Consider the following 17,854-nt stretch of genomic DNA (forward strand, 5'->3'; position numbering starts at 1 on the left):
GGAAAGAAATGTTTGGCCTTTATGGATTACGAGATCGAACATGTGGAAAAACATTTTTTGAAAAATTTCTTGTAATGCCCAAAAAATTCAATCTGGATTTTAAAAAACTTGTTTCTGTCACAACAGAGGGTGCTCCTGCCATAACTGGGGCGAAATTAGAATTTGTTTCTCTTTTAAAGCAGCATTTAATTTAAAATAATGTGAAGTCCACGCTGCCATCTTTCCACTGCATTTTGCAACAGGAAAATTTATGTGCTCAGATGTCTAAAAGTGATGAATTGAAAAAATCTGTTGGACATCGTTGTAAAAATTGTGAATTATATTAGAAGTGGAAGTTCTCTCATCTATTGAGAAGATCACTTATGAGAAACTGCTAGAAAACTGAGAAATTCCAGTGACACCACCCACTACATACTGTCAAGAAACCATTCTTTACTGGTATTTGTGCTCGTGGGATTATATGTGACGGTTAGGCAAGATTAATCACAACGTCTATGAGACACAAGCAGTAAGTCTAGTAACGTCTCCTTTTATATATAGATGAATGCTCTACTTTAAAAGGGTATTAGAAGAAAAATGTTGTAGATCAAATCACCGAGACGTTTATGACAAAATGACAAATAGTACATGAAACTAAAAAGACCATTTCGAACATTGGGATGGAAAGTTCCCAAGTCACAAATTATTTTGTTTTTTCTTGTAGTTTCGCGGTTATGTTTGTTTATTGGGACCTTCTTCAAAACAAGTATTTTTGAAATGGTCAAAGGTACGGTTGTGCAAATTGAAGTGTCGGGCCACTGGTTTATCTGAGTTACAATTTATTAAATGTCTGAGACGTTCTTGGGTACGTTCTACTAAAATCATCTGGTTTCTCCTACGTGTAATTTTATACAACTTGAACAAATAATATAATATATGACGCATTCTGATGTGCAGTTAGTTTGATCTTTAATTAGATTTAGGACCTTGCACGGATGTTCTTGAGTAAATATCAGCGCACGTGTTGCAGCGATTTCTATTACAAGTATAACTATTTACAATAAAATTTGTCTCTGTTGAGGTGCGTTTTAAGGCTACTATGTATTACATAGTTTTTAATATCGGTATTGTCAAAGTAAGAAATTATAGGTGGGGCGCCTTGAAAAAATGTGTTTAGCGGCAATAGATTCTTTTAAAATGTGAAAATTATTTAAAATGATGTCTTTAACTTGTTTGTTGCAGGTGTGATATGTGAGAACAAAGAGCCGCTTTGTTCTTCTGTACAGAACTTATAGAATTTGTTTCCGTGAAAGACGAAGAGAAATTATGACCTTGAGTTATAGAAATACAAAATTTTTTTCAGATTGTTTTTTGGAGTAGTTACGATCAAGGAGCAACAAATATGTTTCAAAATTTGGGTTCTTTCAGGATCAATATAACTGTACATCATTTTTTATTTATTGTTTTATTGTCTTTGTTCTTCAGAGGAAGTTTTGTTATTCGATATAACAACGGTGTGAAGTTTAGAAGTTTCATGAAAGATTAGGCCTCTGTGGAATTTCTAAGCTTCCTATAGTTTGTTGAAAACTAGTATAATATAAATGTCACATTGGGTGAGGGTTGGAAACGATTAATCACTTTCAGTTAAAGACTTCTGTGAGAGTTAATAATTCTGTTCATCAATGATCATGTTTGTAAGCTAGTTAGTTAGTGTGTTTGTTGTCAGTTAGGTAGCGAAAAAGTTTTACAAGTATGTTATTGATTAATTTTCTTTATGAGTTAGATGTACAATTAGTTTTGGAATTCGTATTTAAACGTTTTTGGTTTTTTTTAGCGAATTAGGCCTATCAGTTAACGTAAACTGTAAATTAATTATGTCAGGAAAATATATAGGTTTAAAAGTCTTCCTACAAAATAATAAAAAAAACAAAAACCGATAACTCGAGCGATTTCAAAAGGTAATCTTTCCTTCTTTAGAGGCAAACTGGGAGCTGTAGTAATGTTACAGAAAAAATGGGTTAATTTGTTATTATTGTGGACTGGACTTCATATGATTTTTACTGAATAACCTAAAAGAACATGATAAACAATAAAGTACATTATAACAGTATATAATTGTTTCACGTATATAGTACTTTTTCAGTCGAGAACAGTTCTACAGTAATTCTTTGTACAGACTTTGCAAAATTAGCTTGACTAGCTGCTTCCCTCTAGTCTTACACTGCTAAATTAGGGACAGCTAGCGCAGATAGCCCTCGAGTAGCTTTGCGCGAAATTCAAAACAAACAATCAGAACTTATGAACAGAACTGGGGTTCGATTTGAATGCAATAGAACCTTCTGGTAACGAAGCTTATACTCACGTTAAAACCGATATAGAAAGTATAATGAATAAACACATTTCGGTTTTATGAGACTCTGGTGCACATTAGAGCATATCAAATATTGCTATACTTAAATCATTTCAAACTTTCATGATACATCATACAAATACAGGTTTATTGGTGGGAGGAAAAAGCTATGACTAGATAATTTGAAATTCTGACAAGTAATAATCTGAAATACATTAAATAATATTCAAATAAATGTTCTAATATTACAAAAAGACAACTGATATCTTCAATAAAAGAGAGAATTAAAAGAATTTGAAATTACAACAATAAAAACGTTTCAATAGTCCAGTTTGAATAAAAATAGATATTTGATTTCAATCATCTTTACATCAATCCTCCTGTTAATAAGATTAAAATTTTTTATCACCAATTTCTAGATCATTTAATAATTATGTTAAATTTCTACTCTGTGCCAGTGAATAAAGAACTTCATACAGCAATATCACATAACCTACAACTGTTTCACATTAACTGTATTCGTTAAGACCATATATTTTTACTTGACTGTACATACAGTTGTGTATTTTGATCAACTTGTCTTCCAACAGATAAAGGGTATTCCAGTATGAGGGAACTTTGGTAATAGTTTACAGATTTGTATTTGTTTAGACTAGAATTTTCATACATTACAAAACTTAATAAAATTATAGTAAAGCTTTGTATATCAGTCATGCTAGCAGATATATAAATGATATTATATTGAGTTATCTTAGAGAACGTTGTACAAAGCTAACTTTGGACATTAGTATTTCTATGAGTATATCAGATACAGAAATAAGCTTGTACACCTTATTAGGCCAAACAGGAAGAGAGCTAGCTTGAGCTCCCATCAAGTGAAGCATATCTGTGTATCAAGATAAAAGTAATTTGTGCCTCGTGGACTTGTACTGTCGATAAAATATTGAGTTCCAGACCAGATAGAAGACCGAGTACTGTTTGTAACATTTTAGAATATAAATAGTTATTTTTATTAACAATTTGTAATAATTATTATTACAAATTGTATTGTTGTTTTATGTTAAAATACATTTGTGTTATGAAAGAAAATTGTGTATTAATTTTGTTAGCAAATATTGTAAATTTGATACATATCAAAATTCGATTAACTTCTTAAAATTTCCAGCTACCTGAAATCGTAATAACTAAACTTAAATGTAACATAATTAATCAGAGAATCATCTGGGATAAATTATAATACTTAACAGTAAATAGTTTGAAATTACATTAGTTTAATTAGAGTAGTTCTTATAGTTACTCTCATTGTCACATTAACATCTCTTGCATCTTTTGCTACTATGAATTATTTTCATAGTTTTTGTCTTCCTAAAGGCTTACTGTGTTTTCTTTTTCACTTTTACAGAAGACTTATTGTTACTCTTTACCACCAGTATTATTAAACTATCTATGTAACAAACACACACATACAACAATGTTTAATGTAATAAGAAGAAAACAACACACTAAATTTATGAAGTGGTGCGTTGTTTTCTTCTTATTACATTAAACATTGTTGTATTGTTATGGTAACTAATTATTTTATTTATCTATACTTGTAGCTTTATAAACACTAGCTGGGGTACCCATACTCTAAATGTAAATTATGTACATTCATGATCAATGAAAAGGTACCTTAGAACATGAAATGTTGTTTCCTTTGCATATAAAACCCCAAAACACCCATAAAAAGAGGAAAAAACAAAATGTGAAACTGCAAATTTGAATTATCTTCTCATGGACCCAACAAACTTTCATGCCAAATTTGATGAAGATCCATCAACAGGGGCAAAGTAGTTGTAAAAAACCCCACAAAAATGCGTGCAAAATGCAAAATTAAAATTCTGTGTGTATTTCCACATGAACCTAATGAATCTCCAAACCAATTCTGATGAAGATCCATCCATACCCTACAAATAATTTACATGGACATACAACAGACAGTACTATTATATTCATATAGATGGTGCCAATGCATTAATCTAGATGTGATGTATTTGTGACGTCATATCTGCACCATGATAGGAAACAGAGGTGAAATGAGAAAACTGTGAGCCATATTGTAAACCTACATGCACACAGGATAAAAATTTTGTGAGAGTTAGGGTTTGCACACTGTGAAATAAAATGTTTTTCCAGTATCATTCAAGCATGAGTTCCATTATAGTATGATTCACTGGCAGATAAATTGTGGGAAAATTTCTTCTACTGACTTAACAAGACATCATATATCGTCAATGTTATACAATGCTGTGGCAATGAGTTTTCTTTTGTCAAGAGACATCCTATTTTCAAAAGAATTTGTCTACAACAAAAATTCAAAGCATCTAATGTTTGCATTCACTAAGTAAGGTACACTTTACTGTATATTTATTATTACTTTCATTAATAGTACTAGTTACACTAGTTAGTATATTTAATATTAGTTTTCATTTTGATTACTGTTATACTTTTGTTATAAAGGTGGCTAATTTGAAACATGTATGTGGGATTAACATAAATCTCAGAAGTTGGCCAAATTATGTGACATATTATTGGAAATATGAACATAATATTATTAAACATGAGAGTACCCATGTGATGAAACAATGAATTTTAATCTAATAAGTTCAGCTATAAGAAATGTATATTTAATTAGTTTCACTGATGGCTCGGTTGATTTATAGTTCTGCTTTAAGTACATAGCCTACTCTGACCAGAAGTTTTTTGTTGTTCACAAATGTAATTTCTTCCACTAACTTGCTCAACACTAAAAGCAGTTTGAAATCAAGTTAAATGAATATATTTTGTTAACAATTAAGCTACTTGTTTTAGTGGTATGCTCTATTTCTCAAAAACCAAGGTGTTCATATGGTAATAATGTTTTTAAAAAAGAAAATAGATATGAAATGTTCCAAACATTTTTTACACAATGTATTTTTTTTAATAATCAAATATTTTTACTTCTCAATCGAACTACACACACACTGTTACATCAAAGATAAATACACAGGATAGGAAATAAAAAAAATCAGTTTTTCTTCAAAACATGCATATGGTGGTGGTCAGTCAGTTCTTGAAACAACCACCTGGTGCTAGACAGCTGAACTTGGATAAAAACAATGGGACTGTTCTAAAAAAGAAACAATATGTCATTAGAATAATAGTAATAATAATCAAAATGTGACTAATGAAGAAACAAAATTCCAAAGGTAAAAAAGAATGAAGAGAATCATTGGTATACAAATCTAAATTAAACCTAGTGTTATTTTATGTTCATTAGTTAGACAAAGCACAATGTGTACAAGTATAAAGGGCCAATAGAACCTAGTCAGCAGAACATATAAAAATTCGTACATAATATAGAGTAACTGGTTCAGGTTAAGAGTAGTACATGTTAGTGTACATTATACCCAGCAAGTAGTTCAGACTAAAGCAGTAGATGTTAATGTACAAGCAAGTAGTTCAGACTAAAGCAGTAGATGTTAGTGTACATTATACCAAGAAAGTAGTTCAAATTAAGGCAGTATATGTTAGTGTACATTATACCAAGAAAGTAGTTCAGATTAAGGCAGTACATGTTAGTGTACATTACACCAAGAAAATAGTTCAGATTAAGGCAGTACATGTTAGTGTACATTATACCAAGAAACTAGTTCAGATTAAGGCAGTATTTGTTAGTGTACATTATACCAAGAAAGTAGTTCAGACTAAGGCAGTATATGTTAGTGTACATTATACCAAGAAAGTAGTTCAGACTAAGGCAGTATTATGTTAGTGTACATTATACCAAGAAAGTAGTTCAGACTAAGGCAGTATATGTTAGTGTACATTATACCAAGAAAGTAGTTCAGACTAAGGCAGTATATGTTAGTGTACATTATACCAAGAAAGTAGTTCAGATTAAGGCAGTATATGTTAGTGTACATTACACCAAGAAAGTAGTTCAGACTAAGGCAGTATATGTTAGTGTACAAGCAAGTAGTTCAGACTAAAGCAGTAGATGTTAGTGTACATTATACCAAGAAAGTAGTTCAGATTAAGGCAGTATATGTTAGTGTACATTATACCAAGAAAGTAGTTCAGATTAACGCAGTATTTGTTAGTGTACATTATACCAAGAAAGTAGTTCAGATTAACGCAGTATTTGTTAGTGTACATTATACCAAGAAAGTAGTTCAGATTAAGGCAGTACATGTTAGTGTACATTATACCAAGAAACTAGTTCAGATTAAGGCAGTATTTGTTAGTGTACATTACACCAAGAAAGTAGTTCAGACTAAGGCAGTATATGTTAGTGTACATTATACCAAGAAAGTAGTTCAGACTAAGGCAGTATATGTTAGTGTACATTATACCAAGAAAGTAGTTCAGACTAAGGCAGTATTTGTTAGTGTACATTACACCAAGAAAGTAGTTCAGACTAAGGCAGTATATGTTAGTGTACATTATACCAAGAAAGTAGTTCAGACTAAGGCAGTATATGTTAGTGTACATTATACCAAGAAAGTAGTTCAGATTAAGGCAGTATATGTTAGTGTACATTACACCAAGAAAGTAGTTCAGACTAAGGCAGTATATGTTAGTGTACAAGCAAGTAGTTCAGACTAAAGCAGTAGATGTTAGTGTACATTATACCAAGAAAGTAGTTCAGATTAAGGCAGTATTTGTTAGTGTACATTATACCAAGAAAGTAGTTCAGATTAACGCAGTATTTGTTAGTGTACATTATACCAAGAAAGTAGTTCAGATTAAGGCAGTATATGTTAGTGTACATTATACCAAGAAAGTAGTTCAGATTAAGGCAGTATTTGTTAGTGTACATTACACCAAGAAAGTAGTTCAGACTAAGGCAGTATATGTTAGTGTACATTATACCAAGAAAGTAGTTCAGACTAAGGCAGTATATGTTAGTGTACATTATACCAAGAAAGTAGTTCAGACTAAGGCAGTATATGTTAGTGTACATTATACCCAGCAAGTAGTTCAGATTAAGGCAGTATATGTTAGTGTACATTATACCCAGCAAGTAGTTCAGATTAAGGCAGTAGATGTTAGTGTACATTACATCAAGAAAGTAGTTCAGATTAAGGCAGTATATGTTAGTGTACATTATACCAAGAAAGTAGTTCAGATTAAGGCAGTATTTGTTAGTGTACATTACACCAAGAAAGTAGTTCAGACTAAGGCAGTATATGTTAGTGTACAAGCAAGTAGTTCAGACTAAAGCAGTAGATGTTAGTGTACAAGCAAGTAGTTCAGAGTAAAGCAGTAGATGTTAGTGTACAAGCAAGTAGTTCAGAGTAAAGCAGTAGATGTTAGTGTACATTACACCAAGAAAGTAGTTCAGATTAAGGCAACATATGTTAGTGTACATTATACCCAGCAACTAGTTCAGACCAAAGCAGAAGATGTTAGTGTACATTACACCAAGAAAGTAGTTCAGACTAAGGCAGTATATGTTAGTGTACATTACACCAAGAAAGTAGTTCAGACTAAGGCAGTATATGTTAGTGTACATTATACCCAGCAAGTAGTTCAGATTAAGGCAGTATATGTTAGTGTACATTACACCAAGAAAGTAGTTCAGATTAAGGCAGTACATGTTAGTGTACATTATACCAAGAAAGTAGTTCAGATTAAGGCAGTATTTGTTAGTGTACATTACACCAAGAAAGTAGTTCAGATTAAGGCAGTATATGTTAGTGTACATTATACCAAGAAAGTAGTTCAGATTAAGGCAGTATATGTTAGTGTACATTACACCAAGAAAGTAGTTCAGACTAAGGCAGTATATGTTAGTGTACAAGCAAGTAGTTCAGACTAAAGCAGTAGATGTTAGTGTACATTATACCAAGAAAGTAGTTCAGATTAAGGCAGTATATGTTAGTGTACATTATACCAAGAAAGTAGTTCAGATTAAGGCAGTATATGTTAGTGTACATTACACCAAGAAAGTAGTTCAGACTAAGGCAGTATATGTTAGTGTACATTATACCAAGAAAGTAGTTCAGATTAAGGCAGTATATGTTAGTGTACATTACACCAAGAAAGTAGTTCAGACTAAGGCAGTATATGTTAGTGTACATTATACCAAGAAAGTAGTTCAGATTAAGGCAGTATATGTTAGTGTACATTATACCAAGAAACTAGTTCAGACCAAAGCAGAAGATGTTAGTGTACATTACACCAAGAAAGTAGTTCAGACTAAGGCAGTATATGTTAGTGTACATTATACCCAGCAAGTAGTTCAGATTAAGGCAGTATATGTTAGTGTACATTATACCCAGCAAGTAGTTCAGATTAAGGCAGTATATGTTAGTGTACATTACACCAAGAAAGTAGTTCAGATTAAGGCAGTATATGTTAGTGTACATTACACCAAGAAAGTAGTTCAGATTAAGGCAGTATTTGTTAGTGTACATTACACCAAGAAAGTAGTTCAGATTAAGGCAGTATATGTTAGTGTACATTACACCAAGAAAGTAGTTCAGATTAAGGCAGTATATGTTAGTGTACATTATACCAAGAAAGTAGTTCAGATTAAGGCAGTATATGTTAGTGTACATTACACCAAGAAAGTAGTTCAGACTAAGGCAGTATATGTTAGTGTACATTATACCAAGAAAGTAGTTCAGATTAAGGCAGTATATGTTAGTGTACATTACACCAAGAAAGTAGTTCAGATTAAGGCAGTATATGTTAGTGTACATTATACCAAGAAAGTAGTTCAGATTAAGGCAGTATATGTTAGTGTACATTATACCAAGAAACTAGTTCAGATTAAGGCAGTGTATGTTAGTGTACATTACACCAAGAAAGTAGTTCAGATTAAGGCAGTATTTGTTAGTGTACATTACACCAAGAAAGTAGTTCAGATTAAGGCAGTATATGATAGTGTACATTATACCAAGAAAGTAGTTCAGATTAAGGCAGTATATGTTAGTGTACATTATACCAAGAAAGTAGTTCAGATTAAGGCAGTATATGTTAGTGTACATTACACCAAGAAAGTAGTTCAGATTAAGGCAGTATTTGTTAGTGTACATTACACCAAGAAAGTAGTTCAGATTAAGGCAGTATATGTTAGTGGTCTGTTCAAAAAATACGCAGACTGTTTGAATTGCGCGGCTCTAGTTGGTTCCAGGGGAATCCGCTTGGTGTCGCTAGGTTTTCACAGATCAGCTGATTACGACGCCATTTCCCGATTGCAGATATCTTCATTTGTGTATTAGCTACGCGGTTTTAAGTGAAGTGCGATTTTTTCGTTTGGCGGATTTCAGGATGAATGACCTGAAGGAGCAACGACTTGCTGTGAAATTTTGTTTTAAACTTGGAAAATCTGCAACTGAAACTTTTGCTATGCTTAACACGGCTTACGGTGATGTTGCTATGAAGCGTACGGCATGTTTCAAGTGGCATGAACGTTTTAAGGATGGTCGACAGTCCATTGAAGATGATGAGCATCCTGGACGTCCTTCCTCGTCAACTGACGACCCACACGTCGACAAAATCAACACCCTGGTGCGGGCAAATCGACGTCTGACTGTCAGGGAGCTTGCTGAAGAGTGTGGGATATTAGTTGGATCTTGTTACGAGATTTTGACCGAAAAATTGAAGATGCACCGCGTTGCTGCGAAATTTGTGCCTCAGAACTCGTGAGTTTTTGGCCAAACACTCGATCACTGTTCTTCCCCCCCCCCTACTCACCTGACCTTGCTCCTTGCGATTTTTTCTTGTTCCCCAAACTCAAAAGACCCTTGAAAGGAAGAAGATTTGAGACGATTCCAGAGATTAAGGCAAATGCGACGAAGGAGCTGGAGGACATTACAAAAGAAACGCACCAGGACTGTTTCAACAAGTGGAAACACCGTTGGGATAAGTGTGTGCATTGGGGAGGAGAGTACTTTGAAGGGGTCCCAGACCTGTAACTTCTAAATAAAGTACATTTTGTTTTATGACGTCAGTCTGCGTATTTTTTGAACAGCCCTCGTATGTTAGTGTACATACCATAGGATATTTTATTTATATTAGGATAGTATAAAAAATTTGTTTTATCTAGAGAACTGATAATTTGCTGCATATTCTGTTGGTTAACAATTTCTGCATTACATAAAAGAATGAAGTATTAACTATACGTGTCACTTTCACCTCTGTTTTGTAATTTAACCCGGTACTGTTTGGAAGGACCCCATATTCTCACAGTTCCATCATCTGAGGCACTTGCTAGCATGCTAGGGTATACAGGATTCCAGGAAACAGAGTTCACAGTTCGAGAGTGCCCTGTCAAAACAGCTACTGGCATTTCTCTTTTGATGTGCCAAATGTAAACCTTGTTGTCTACAAAGGAACAAAAATTCTCACTGCATTAATGTCTCCATTGACATGTTCTAAGAATGATTTCATTGTATTACCAAAATACATTAAAAATTATCTTATGTATTAATGACAGAGGAAAAATATATTTCCTACAAATACTTACCTTCTCTCACCTGAAGCTCTCTCAGTCCTGAACTGCCTTCTAAGCATTGGTAAGGTTTTTTACTAACAGAGCATCGGTTTTTTTATAGCCTACAAGTTTTGCATCCTTTCAGAAAATGTGCTGATTATGTGACTACCTTCCACCAATCATATTACACCCTCTATTCTGGCACAGCTAGCTCCCTCTAATATTCTAGAATAATACTCATTTTTCAAAAGTGGAAGATGCAAACCAGAAATACTAGCATAACAGTGGGGAGGAAGGGTAGAAAGTGAATGTAAGTATCTATTAGAAATACATTTTCAATGTAAGAAAATCTTCAATTTCCAAAATGGTCTTACCTACTCTCACTCAAGGTTACAATCCCACATTGCATAGGTGGATGCCTGTGAAGGTGCATCAATATTTAATCAAGCAGAAAGTATTAAAGGAATGGGTGTACAAAAATATGAAAAGAAAGCACACCCGTACGGTGTACCACTACTCTTGGAACAGGTACACACTTCATCCAGTAACTAACACAGGGCAGAACTGAATTAGAAAGTCCTGATAAATTAAGAAAAAGAGATATGTAGCCTCAAATCGACGGAAAAGTGCTAAGAATCATTACTTGAAACAGTAAGGTGATGAGAAACATGGAAAATCAAGTGTGGAAGCAAGATGTTTGAACATGCATGTGTCAAGATTATGCATCAATGCTTATTGATGTGTCTTGAGTTATATCAGAGTATGTTAAGTGCAGCCCATCCAAACAAAATATCCAGTGGAAATACCTTACATAAAATATAGAGATCACCAAGTACAGTTTGCCCAGACAACATCCAAGGGGAGGGACCTTGGATATGTATCATAAAACCAAGTGTGGTTAATTTGGACAAATAAATATCCAGTGAAAGCATCATGAATAAGGACTTTTTGATTAAAAAGTGCAGTCTGCCCACACTAAAACTTCCAGGACAAGTGCTCTGAATCTTCAATATTATGTTATTATATAATCACCATGAAAGCATTGGAAAACAGATGAGACTGAACAAGGTGGTGTAATGGGAACCTCCACCATGGTCAGTTACCCCAGGAGCTACCAAGAAAGGAGAGCTCTGATCCCAGGGGAAAGGTATAGAATGGTCCAAGGGATTGTGGGAGGGAGAAGTTCTATTGGTCAAGAAGTATCTACTGAAGGTAATGCATGTGAGCTTACTTACCCCAAAGGAATAAGAGCTTCCAAGAAAGTCCACATCCCCGAGACAGCCCTTCACACAGTGAGAAAAGGAGAAGGTAGGATCATTAAGACTGCCACAGCATCTCACAGGGAAAAAAGGAGCAGGTTGAATCCAATATATGGGAATGGAGAAATTAAACCCAATGGAATAAGTAGTGAGGTAAAGAGTAGACCTCTCCCCACTGCATCAGAAAATCCCAATCAATAAACTTCCCAAAGAAGTAAGTAGGCATGACTGACTGATTGGTCACAGGAAGAGACAAGCAGGAGACAGTTTTCCTGTGAAAAGGAGAGTTTAAAGAACTAGAACTAAGGAGTGAAAATGACTGACAAAAGAGCATACCACTTGAAAAAACCAACATAAACCACGTGGATGAACTGGTGCAGTTGGAATGTGAAAATACACACTTGTCACAACAATTTCGTCATCCAGAGCCCTAGGGAAAAAAGTGAGAGTTAATACTCCATGGTGAAGTGAGATGGCTACAGATAAGGGTTCAAATGGGACAGGTCTATGATGTGTCTTCCATCTCCCATCTGTTGAGGGACAAGAATTAGATGGAAGTAAAACCCAGGTTGAGTGGGCACCACCCAACAGGCAGCCCCTTTGTAAAGGAGGTCTTGAACAGACTAGACAAGATGACTGGAAGAAGTATGGTTCCTAAAAGGAAATCTGGGAATAGGATAAAGTAAGAGTGGAATTGAAGGCAGAAACCCTCGGCCAAAACCCGTAGAATCCACAGAGCTGCCACGAAGAGTAGCCAAAAAGACACATGAACTAACATACTTAGAAAAATTACTTGTGCCTAAGGAACTAACAAAACCTAGCAATTTACTGTCTACAAAGTACACAAAAGAACTTGAAGTTTGACCTAAAATATAAATCAAGAAGCAACACCTAAAGTATAATACCGCTAAAGGAACTTAGAAGATAAGAGAGATGTAAATATAGAATTGATTTACAAGTCTAATCAAAGAACTAATACGATAAAAACACAAATGTAAAAACCTACATTGAAGAATTATGAAAGTCAAACTTACCAAATGTTGAGCAGAGAAGACATAAAAGACCTAAATTATTGTATATGAAAATTAGTTTAATCCCCACAAGCTAACATAAACATAAGTATATGTACTGGGAGTGACGAATACACTCTGAAAACTTATCACAGATCTTCTGGTCAAAAGGACAATACCTAATGTAGGAGCATAGATAGCCCATTGTGTAGCTTCAAAATAACAACAACCTAATGTAGAGGTACAGTAAGAGGTGGAAGTGCCATAGCAAGAATGCTTCACTCAGTAATTACATCCTTCCTCTCAAAAAACTGTAACATGAAAGGAAGAAATTGTTGGCTGAACATAAGACAAACTCCTTGCTTCTCTTGCAGATGTCACTGACTCTGAGACCTAGGGACTCATGTCAGAATCACTGCCTACCATCACAGGAACTACATCATCTGCTACATTAAATATTAAATTCATAATAACATATGAGTATTCAGGAAACAGAAATACTTCCAAACAAACAAGTGGAAACAATTGAAATCAAACACAAGTGGTTAAAATCTGAAGTTGAAGCTGATACAAGTTTGTGGTGAAGCACAATCAAATTTCTGTAATCACATGAAGAGTGAGATAAATCACACACCATTAAACTGTAATGCCACTTCCAAAAGTGAGGATTATTCTAAAATAATAGAGGGAGCTAGCTGCACTAATATGGAGAGCACAATACGACTGGGGAAGATAGGCATGATCACAAAATGTTCTGAAATGGTATAAAACTGATGGACTGGTGTGCTGTTAGATAAAACTTTTAGCAGTGCTTATAGAGCAGTCCAGGATCAAGATAGTTTTGAGTGACTGGAGATAAGACCATTTCAGAAATCATCTCACTGTATTAATGAGAAGCATATCTGGAGGAGAAATCCCATGATTCATATTAATTAAGTTACACATTTACATTTCATTATTTAAAAGGATAACAGGTTCATTCACTACTTAACTGATACACTTGTATCTCATTTTTGACAAGATATAAAGACTACTAACTAATTAGCTAAGAACAGGAAATACTGGACTAGCCTGACGGAGAGATACATCCAACGAGGGATGACTGTAATTTAGATATATAGATAGAACTAATTAACTGAACAATGCATATTTTATAAAAAAAAGCATCACTATAACTGCTTATGTTTATTAAACGCTAACTGACAGATCTAACGCTTCAACAAGTTTTCCTTTTACAATCGTTATTTAATGTGTTCAAAATGTAACAACAGATGTAGTATTACCTTCACTTCCATGAGCAATAAAAGATTGATTAGTTCCTCCAAAACAAGAGTGAATTAAACAGAAACCTTGGGAGATTCCTTGAAATTTTCTAATTAATATTTTGTCTTCCAAGTCCCACAGATGAAGACCCTAAAGTAAGAAAACCAAAACAAAAGTTAAATAGCTTTGACTGATACATATGTATTTAAACTTTTACTAAAGATTCACTTGTGTCTTTCACGAGAGGTCGCCCTACAGTGACAATCAGAAAGTAAATGTCATTGAAATGTAACGTAGACTTTGTACCTCGGTGCCACAAGTGGAAATGCTAAAAAGAAATACAAAATCTTTTGTGCATCAAGTAGTCTTCGGAAGTGTATGCATGTGTGTATATACAACTTTGTTGCTTGCACTTCAACACAAGTATTTCATTCACATTAAAATAAATGGTGACTACATTAATCAAATATTATTATTTAAGATATGTACCATCTATATAATCTATATTATATAAACAAAAAGTACTAGTAACAGTAACCTACAAACAGGAAAATAATCTAAAAGTTGTTAACAAGCTGGTTTAATTTCAAATTGTTTAATCATGTTTTGAAATATAATTTAAAAATTAGTTTGTAAACTTCAGGGAAAGGGTTTTACAAAATCTCTTTCACAATTTCAAAACTAAAGCTTCAACTATTAGTTCAATTGCTAACACAGTGTGTGAGTACTGTTAGCATCAGTAAAAAAACCCAAAAAACTCAGGGTATTTCAAAGTTGTTTCCTTAACAAACTCAACTCTGGTGGTGTAAAACTTTAAACCAAATTTCTTACCTGAGCACCAACATTCAGCAAGGCCAGTCGTCCTGTGTCATCACAAGTAAAAGACCTAATTTCATGGTCCTCTTCAATTCTACATAAACCAAAGAATGAATTATATTCAATATGTAACTCATTTTCCTAATTATAGCCTAACATATAATATCTACAATACCAATGCTGTTTTTTTCATTTGTTTACCAATTACATGTTTACACAAGTATATAAGTATATACAAGAGTAACAGCACTCAAATTTCCAACTTTCAGATCAACTTGGTTGGTTGATTTAGTTTTATAGCACAAGGTCGCTAGGCTATCTGCACCAAACATCCAGTAAAAAAGTAAAATTAAAGTATATTCAGTAAAATTCATAAAAGGAAATTAAGGTAAAACAAAACAAAGTTTAAAAAAAACAAATAGTATAAAACCAATGTTTACATCTAGTCTACAGCAGTAAGAGAAAAACTACAGTAATACAAGTTGTAAAGGACTTTCTGTAGCATAACTTGCCAGGAAGACTAACAGGTAAGTATAAAAACCACCATCAGCCACCTGAAGTTGGCCTTTCCAGTTATTTGATGTTATGAACATTTTCAAAAAGTAATGTAATAAAAGTTTTAAAGACATGTAGCAACATTTTAATAATAACTCACCAGGATGACTAACGGGTAGTTCAAACAGCAGCATTAGTCACCTGAAGTTGGCCTTTCCAGTCCTGGTTTTGAGTTATTTAATGTTATGGTCATTTTCTAATTTCAAATCGAACTAGATCAGTGATTCTCAACCTGTGTGCCGCAAGAAACCGGCAGGTGTGCCACAGTGTTTTTGAAACACATTCAACTTTCTCGAGATTTTACAAGCAAGTCAAACACATCAGTTAATAAAAGCTACTATAGAGACACTCTGAAACCTTCCAAAACATTTGATGGTTTTCATTGAATTTGAACACTGAGAAGTTCATACTTAAATTTCATTCTTGACTGCAACAGTTCGACTGTTAGTTTAAATGTGGTGCAACAAATGCTTCGTACGTCATAAATGATGCAAACAATCAAACTGCTTTCTGGTACTGGTTCTCATTCTGCGGTAAGCTACAGCTGCTACGTTGTAGGTAGGAATTTTATATCAACTGTAGAACTTCGTGCTTATCTCATATGAATTAGCTTTATCATTTATCCAAGGAAAAATATTCAAGTAAGTCTGGTGCTGCAAAGGAGAATGTGTTGAATCAAAAGCAAGGAATCAAAGGAAAGTACAAAAACGAATACATCAAATATGGTTTTATCGTTTTGGAATCTGAAAATTCTCAATTACCATTCTGCCTACTCTGCAATGCAGCTTTATCAAACAAGGCCCTTGTTCCTAACAAACTTAACAAACTAAACATGGAAACAAAACATTCAGCTGTGAAGGATAAACCAAAGGAATACTTCGAGAATCTCCTGGCTAAACAACAAGAACAATCAAGGAAGCTTCTGAACTACATGAAGCTGCCCAAAAAATGATTGATTGCAAGTTATAAGGATCCTCAATTGTTGGCAAAATGTAAGAGAGTGCATATGGGGGCTGAATCAGTCATTGCACCAGCATTAGCAATCATTGTTGAAACTATACTTGGAATGGATGCCGCCAAAAAAAGTTAAGCAAGTTCCACTGTTCAATGATACAATTTTGCACAGAATTGTAGACTTGTCTACGGATTTGAAGGATTAAGCTTGCGAACACTTCGAAAGACCTAAAGATGAATTGTCTCTGCTATGGTCTCTTCAAGTTGATGAATCTACTGACGTAAGTGGAAAAGCTCAAGTTCTGGCTTTTGTTTGATTCATAAAAGATGGAAAAATCGTAAACGAATATTATTTTGCAAAGATTTAAAAAGTACAGCGAAAGGCCAAGACATTTTCAAATTGGTGAATGAAAATATTTAATCTTGAAATTACATTGGAATAACTGTGTCAGCATTTTCCCCAATGGCTGTCCTTCAATGTAATGAAAAAAAGAAGGGATTCATCACTCTGGTGCACCAACAAAATCCAAACATTAGGATTGTTCACTGCATGATTCACAAAAAGGCGCTCGCCTCCAAATCTTTGCCAAAAGATTTGCAGTCTGTTATGAATCAACTTATTCAAGTGGTGAATTTCAACAAGTCTCGGCCACTTCAATCTAAACTTTTCTCTCTTCTCTGTGAGGCGATGGATTCAGACTACAAAAAGCTACTGTATCACACTGAAGTTCAATGGCTTTCAGAAGGAAAGGTGTTAAAGCATCTTGTCCAACTAAAAAACTGAAGTAATTTCTTTCTTGGAGGTTGAGGAAGCAGGTTTTGAATTTCCTTTTCATAATGAGATCTGGTGGCTGAAGGTTCAATTTCTCTCTGACTTGTTTCACAAATTAAGTTCTCTGAACTTAAGTCTCCAAGGACCATCTGAAAACATTATTACTGCAACGTCCAAACTGAAAGCCTTCGATGAAAAGGTGATGCTGTGGAAGAATAAGATCTCAAAAGGAGTCCTTGATTGTTTTCCTTCTATTAACGAACGTCCGTCAAAGTAGAAAATTGTCCCTCAAATTTTGAACACATTAAGCGACCTACAGTCTGCACTAAAACATTACTTCCTGTCACTTGCTGTTGACGAATATAACTGGGTGACCTATCCATTCAGAATCAACGAGACAACAAATATTACAACTGAGGAGGAAGAACAGCT

At 34.1% G+C, this 17,854-nt stretch overlaps 2 protein-coding genes across 2 annotated transcripts in view; both read right to left on the reverse strand.

The window, feature by feature from the left end:
• The window catches only part of LOC143227533 (sprouty-related, EVH1 domain-containing protein 2-like), an 85,613-nt gene extending 82,400 nt beyond the window's left edge, over nucleotides 1-3,213 (reverse strand). Inside the window, exon 1 of the mRNA XM_076458971.1 lies at nucleotides 3,106-3,213. Within this exon, the coding sequence (XP_076315086.1) occupies nucleotides 3,106-3,213 (108 nt within the window). The remainder of the gene's footprint in view (nucleotides 1-3,105) is intronic.
• Nucleotides 3,214-5,281: 2,068 nt separating this feature from the next.
• Nucleotides 5,282-17,854, reverse strand: part of LOC143226721 (WD repeat-containing protein 26-like) — a 54,845-nt gene continuing 42,272 nt past the window's right edge. Inside the window, exons 11-14 of the mRNA XM_076458082.1 lie at nucleotides 15,157-15,235; nucleotides 14,346-14,475; nucleotides 10,496-10,684; nucleotides 5,282-5,472 (exon numbers count right to left, since the gene is read on the reverse strand). Coding sequence (XP_076314197.1) covers nucleotides 5,414-5,472; nucleotides 10,496-10,684; nucleotides 14,346-14,475; nucleotides 15,157-15,235 — 457 coding nt within the window. The 3' untranslated portion in view covers nucleotides 5,282-5,413. The remainder of the gene's footprint in view (nucleotides 5,473-10,495; nucleotides 10,685-14,345; nucleotides 14,476-15,156; nucleotides 15,236-17,854) is intronic.

Source organism: Tachypleus tridentatus, chromosome 9 (assembly GCF_004210375.1).
Source record: "Tachypleus tridentatus isolate NWPU-2018 chromosome 9, ASM421037v1, whole genome shotgun sequence".
Lineage (NCBI taxonomy): Eukaryota > Metazoa > Arthropoda > Merostomata > Xiphosura > Limulidae > Tachypleus > Tachypleus tridentatus.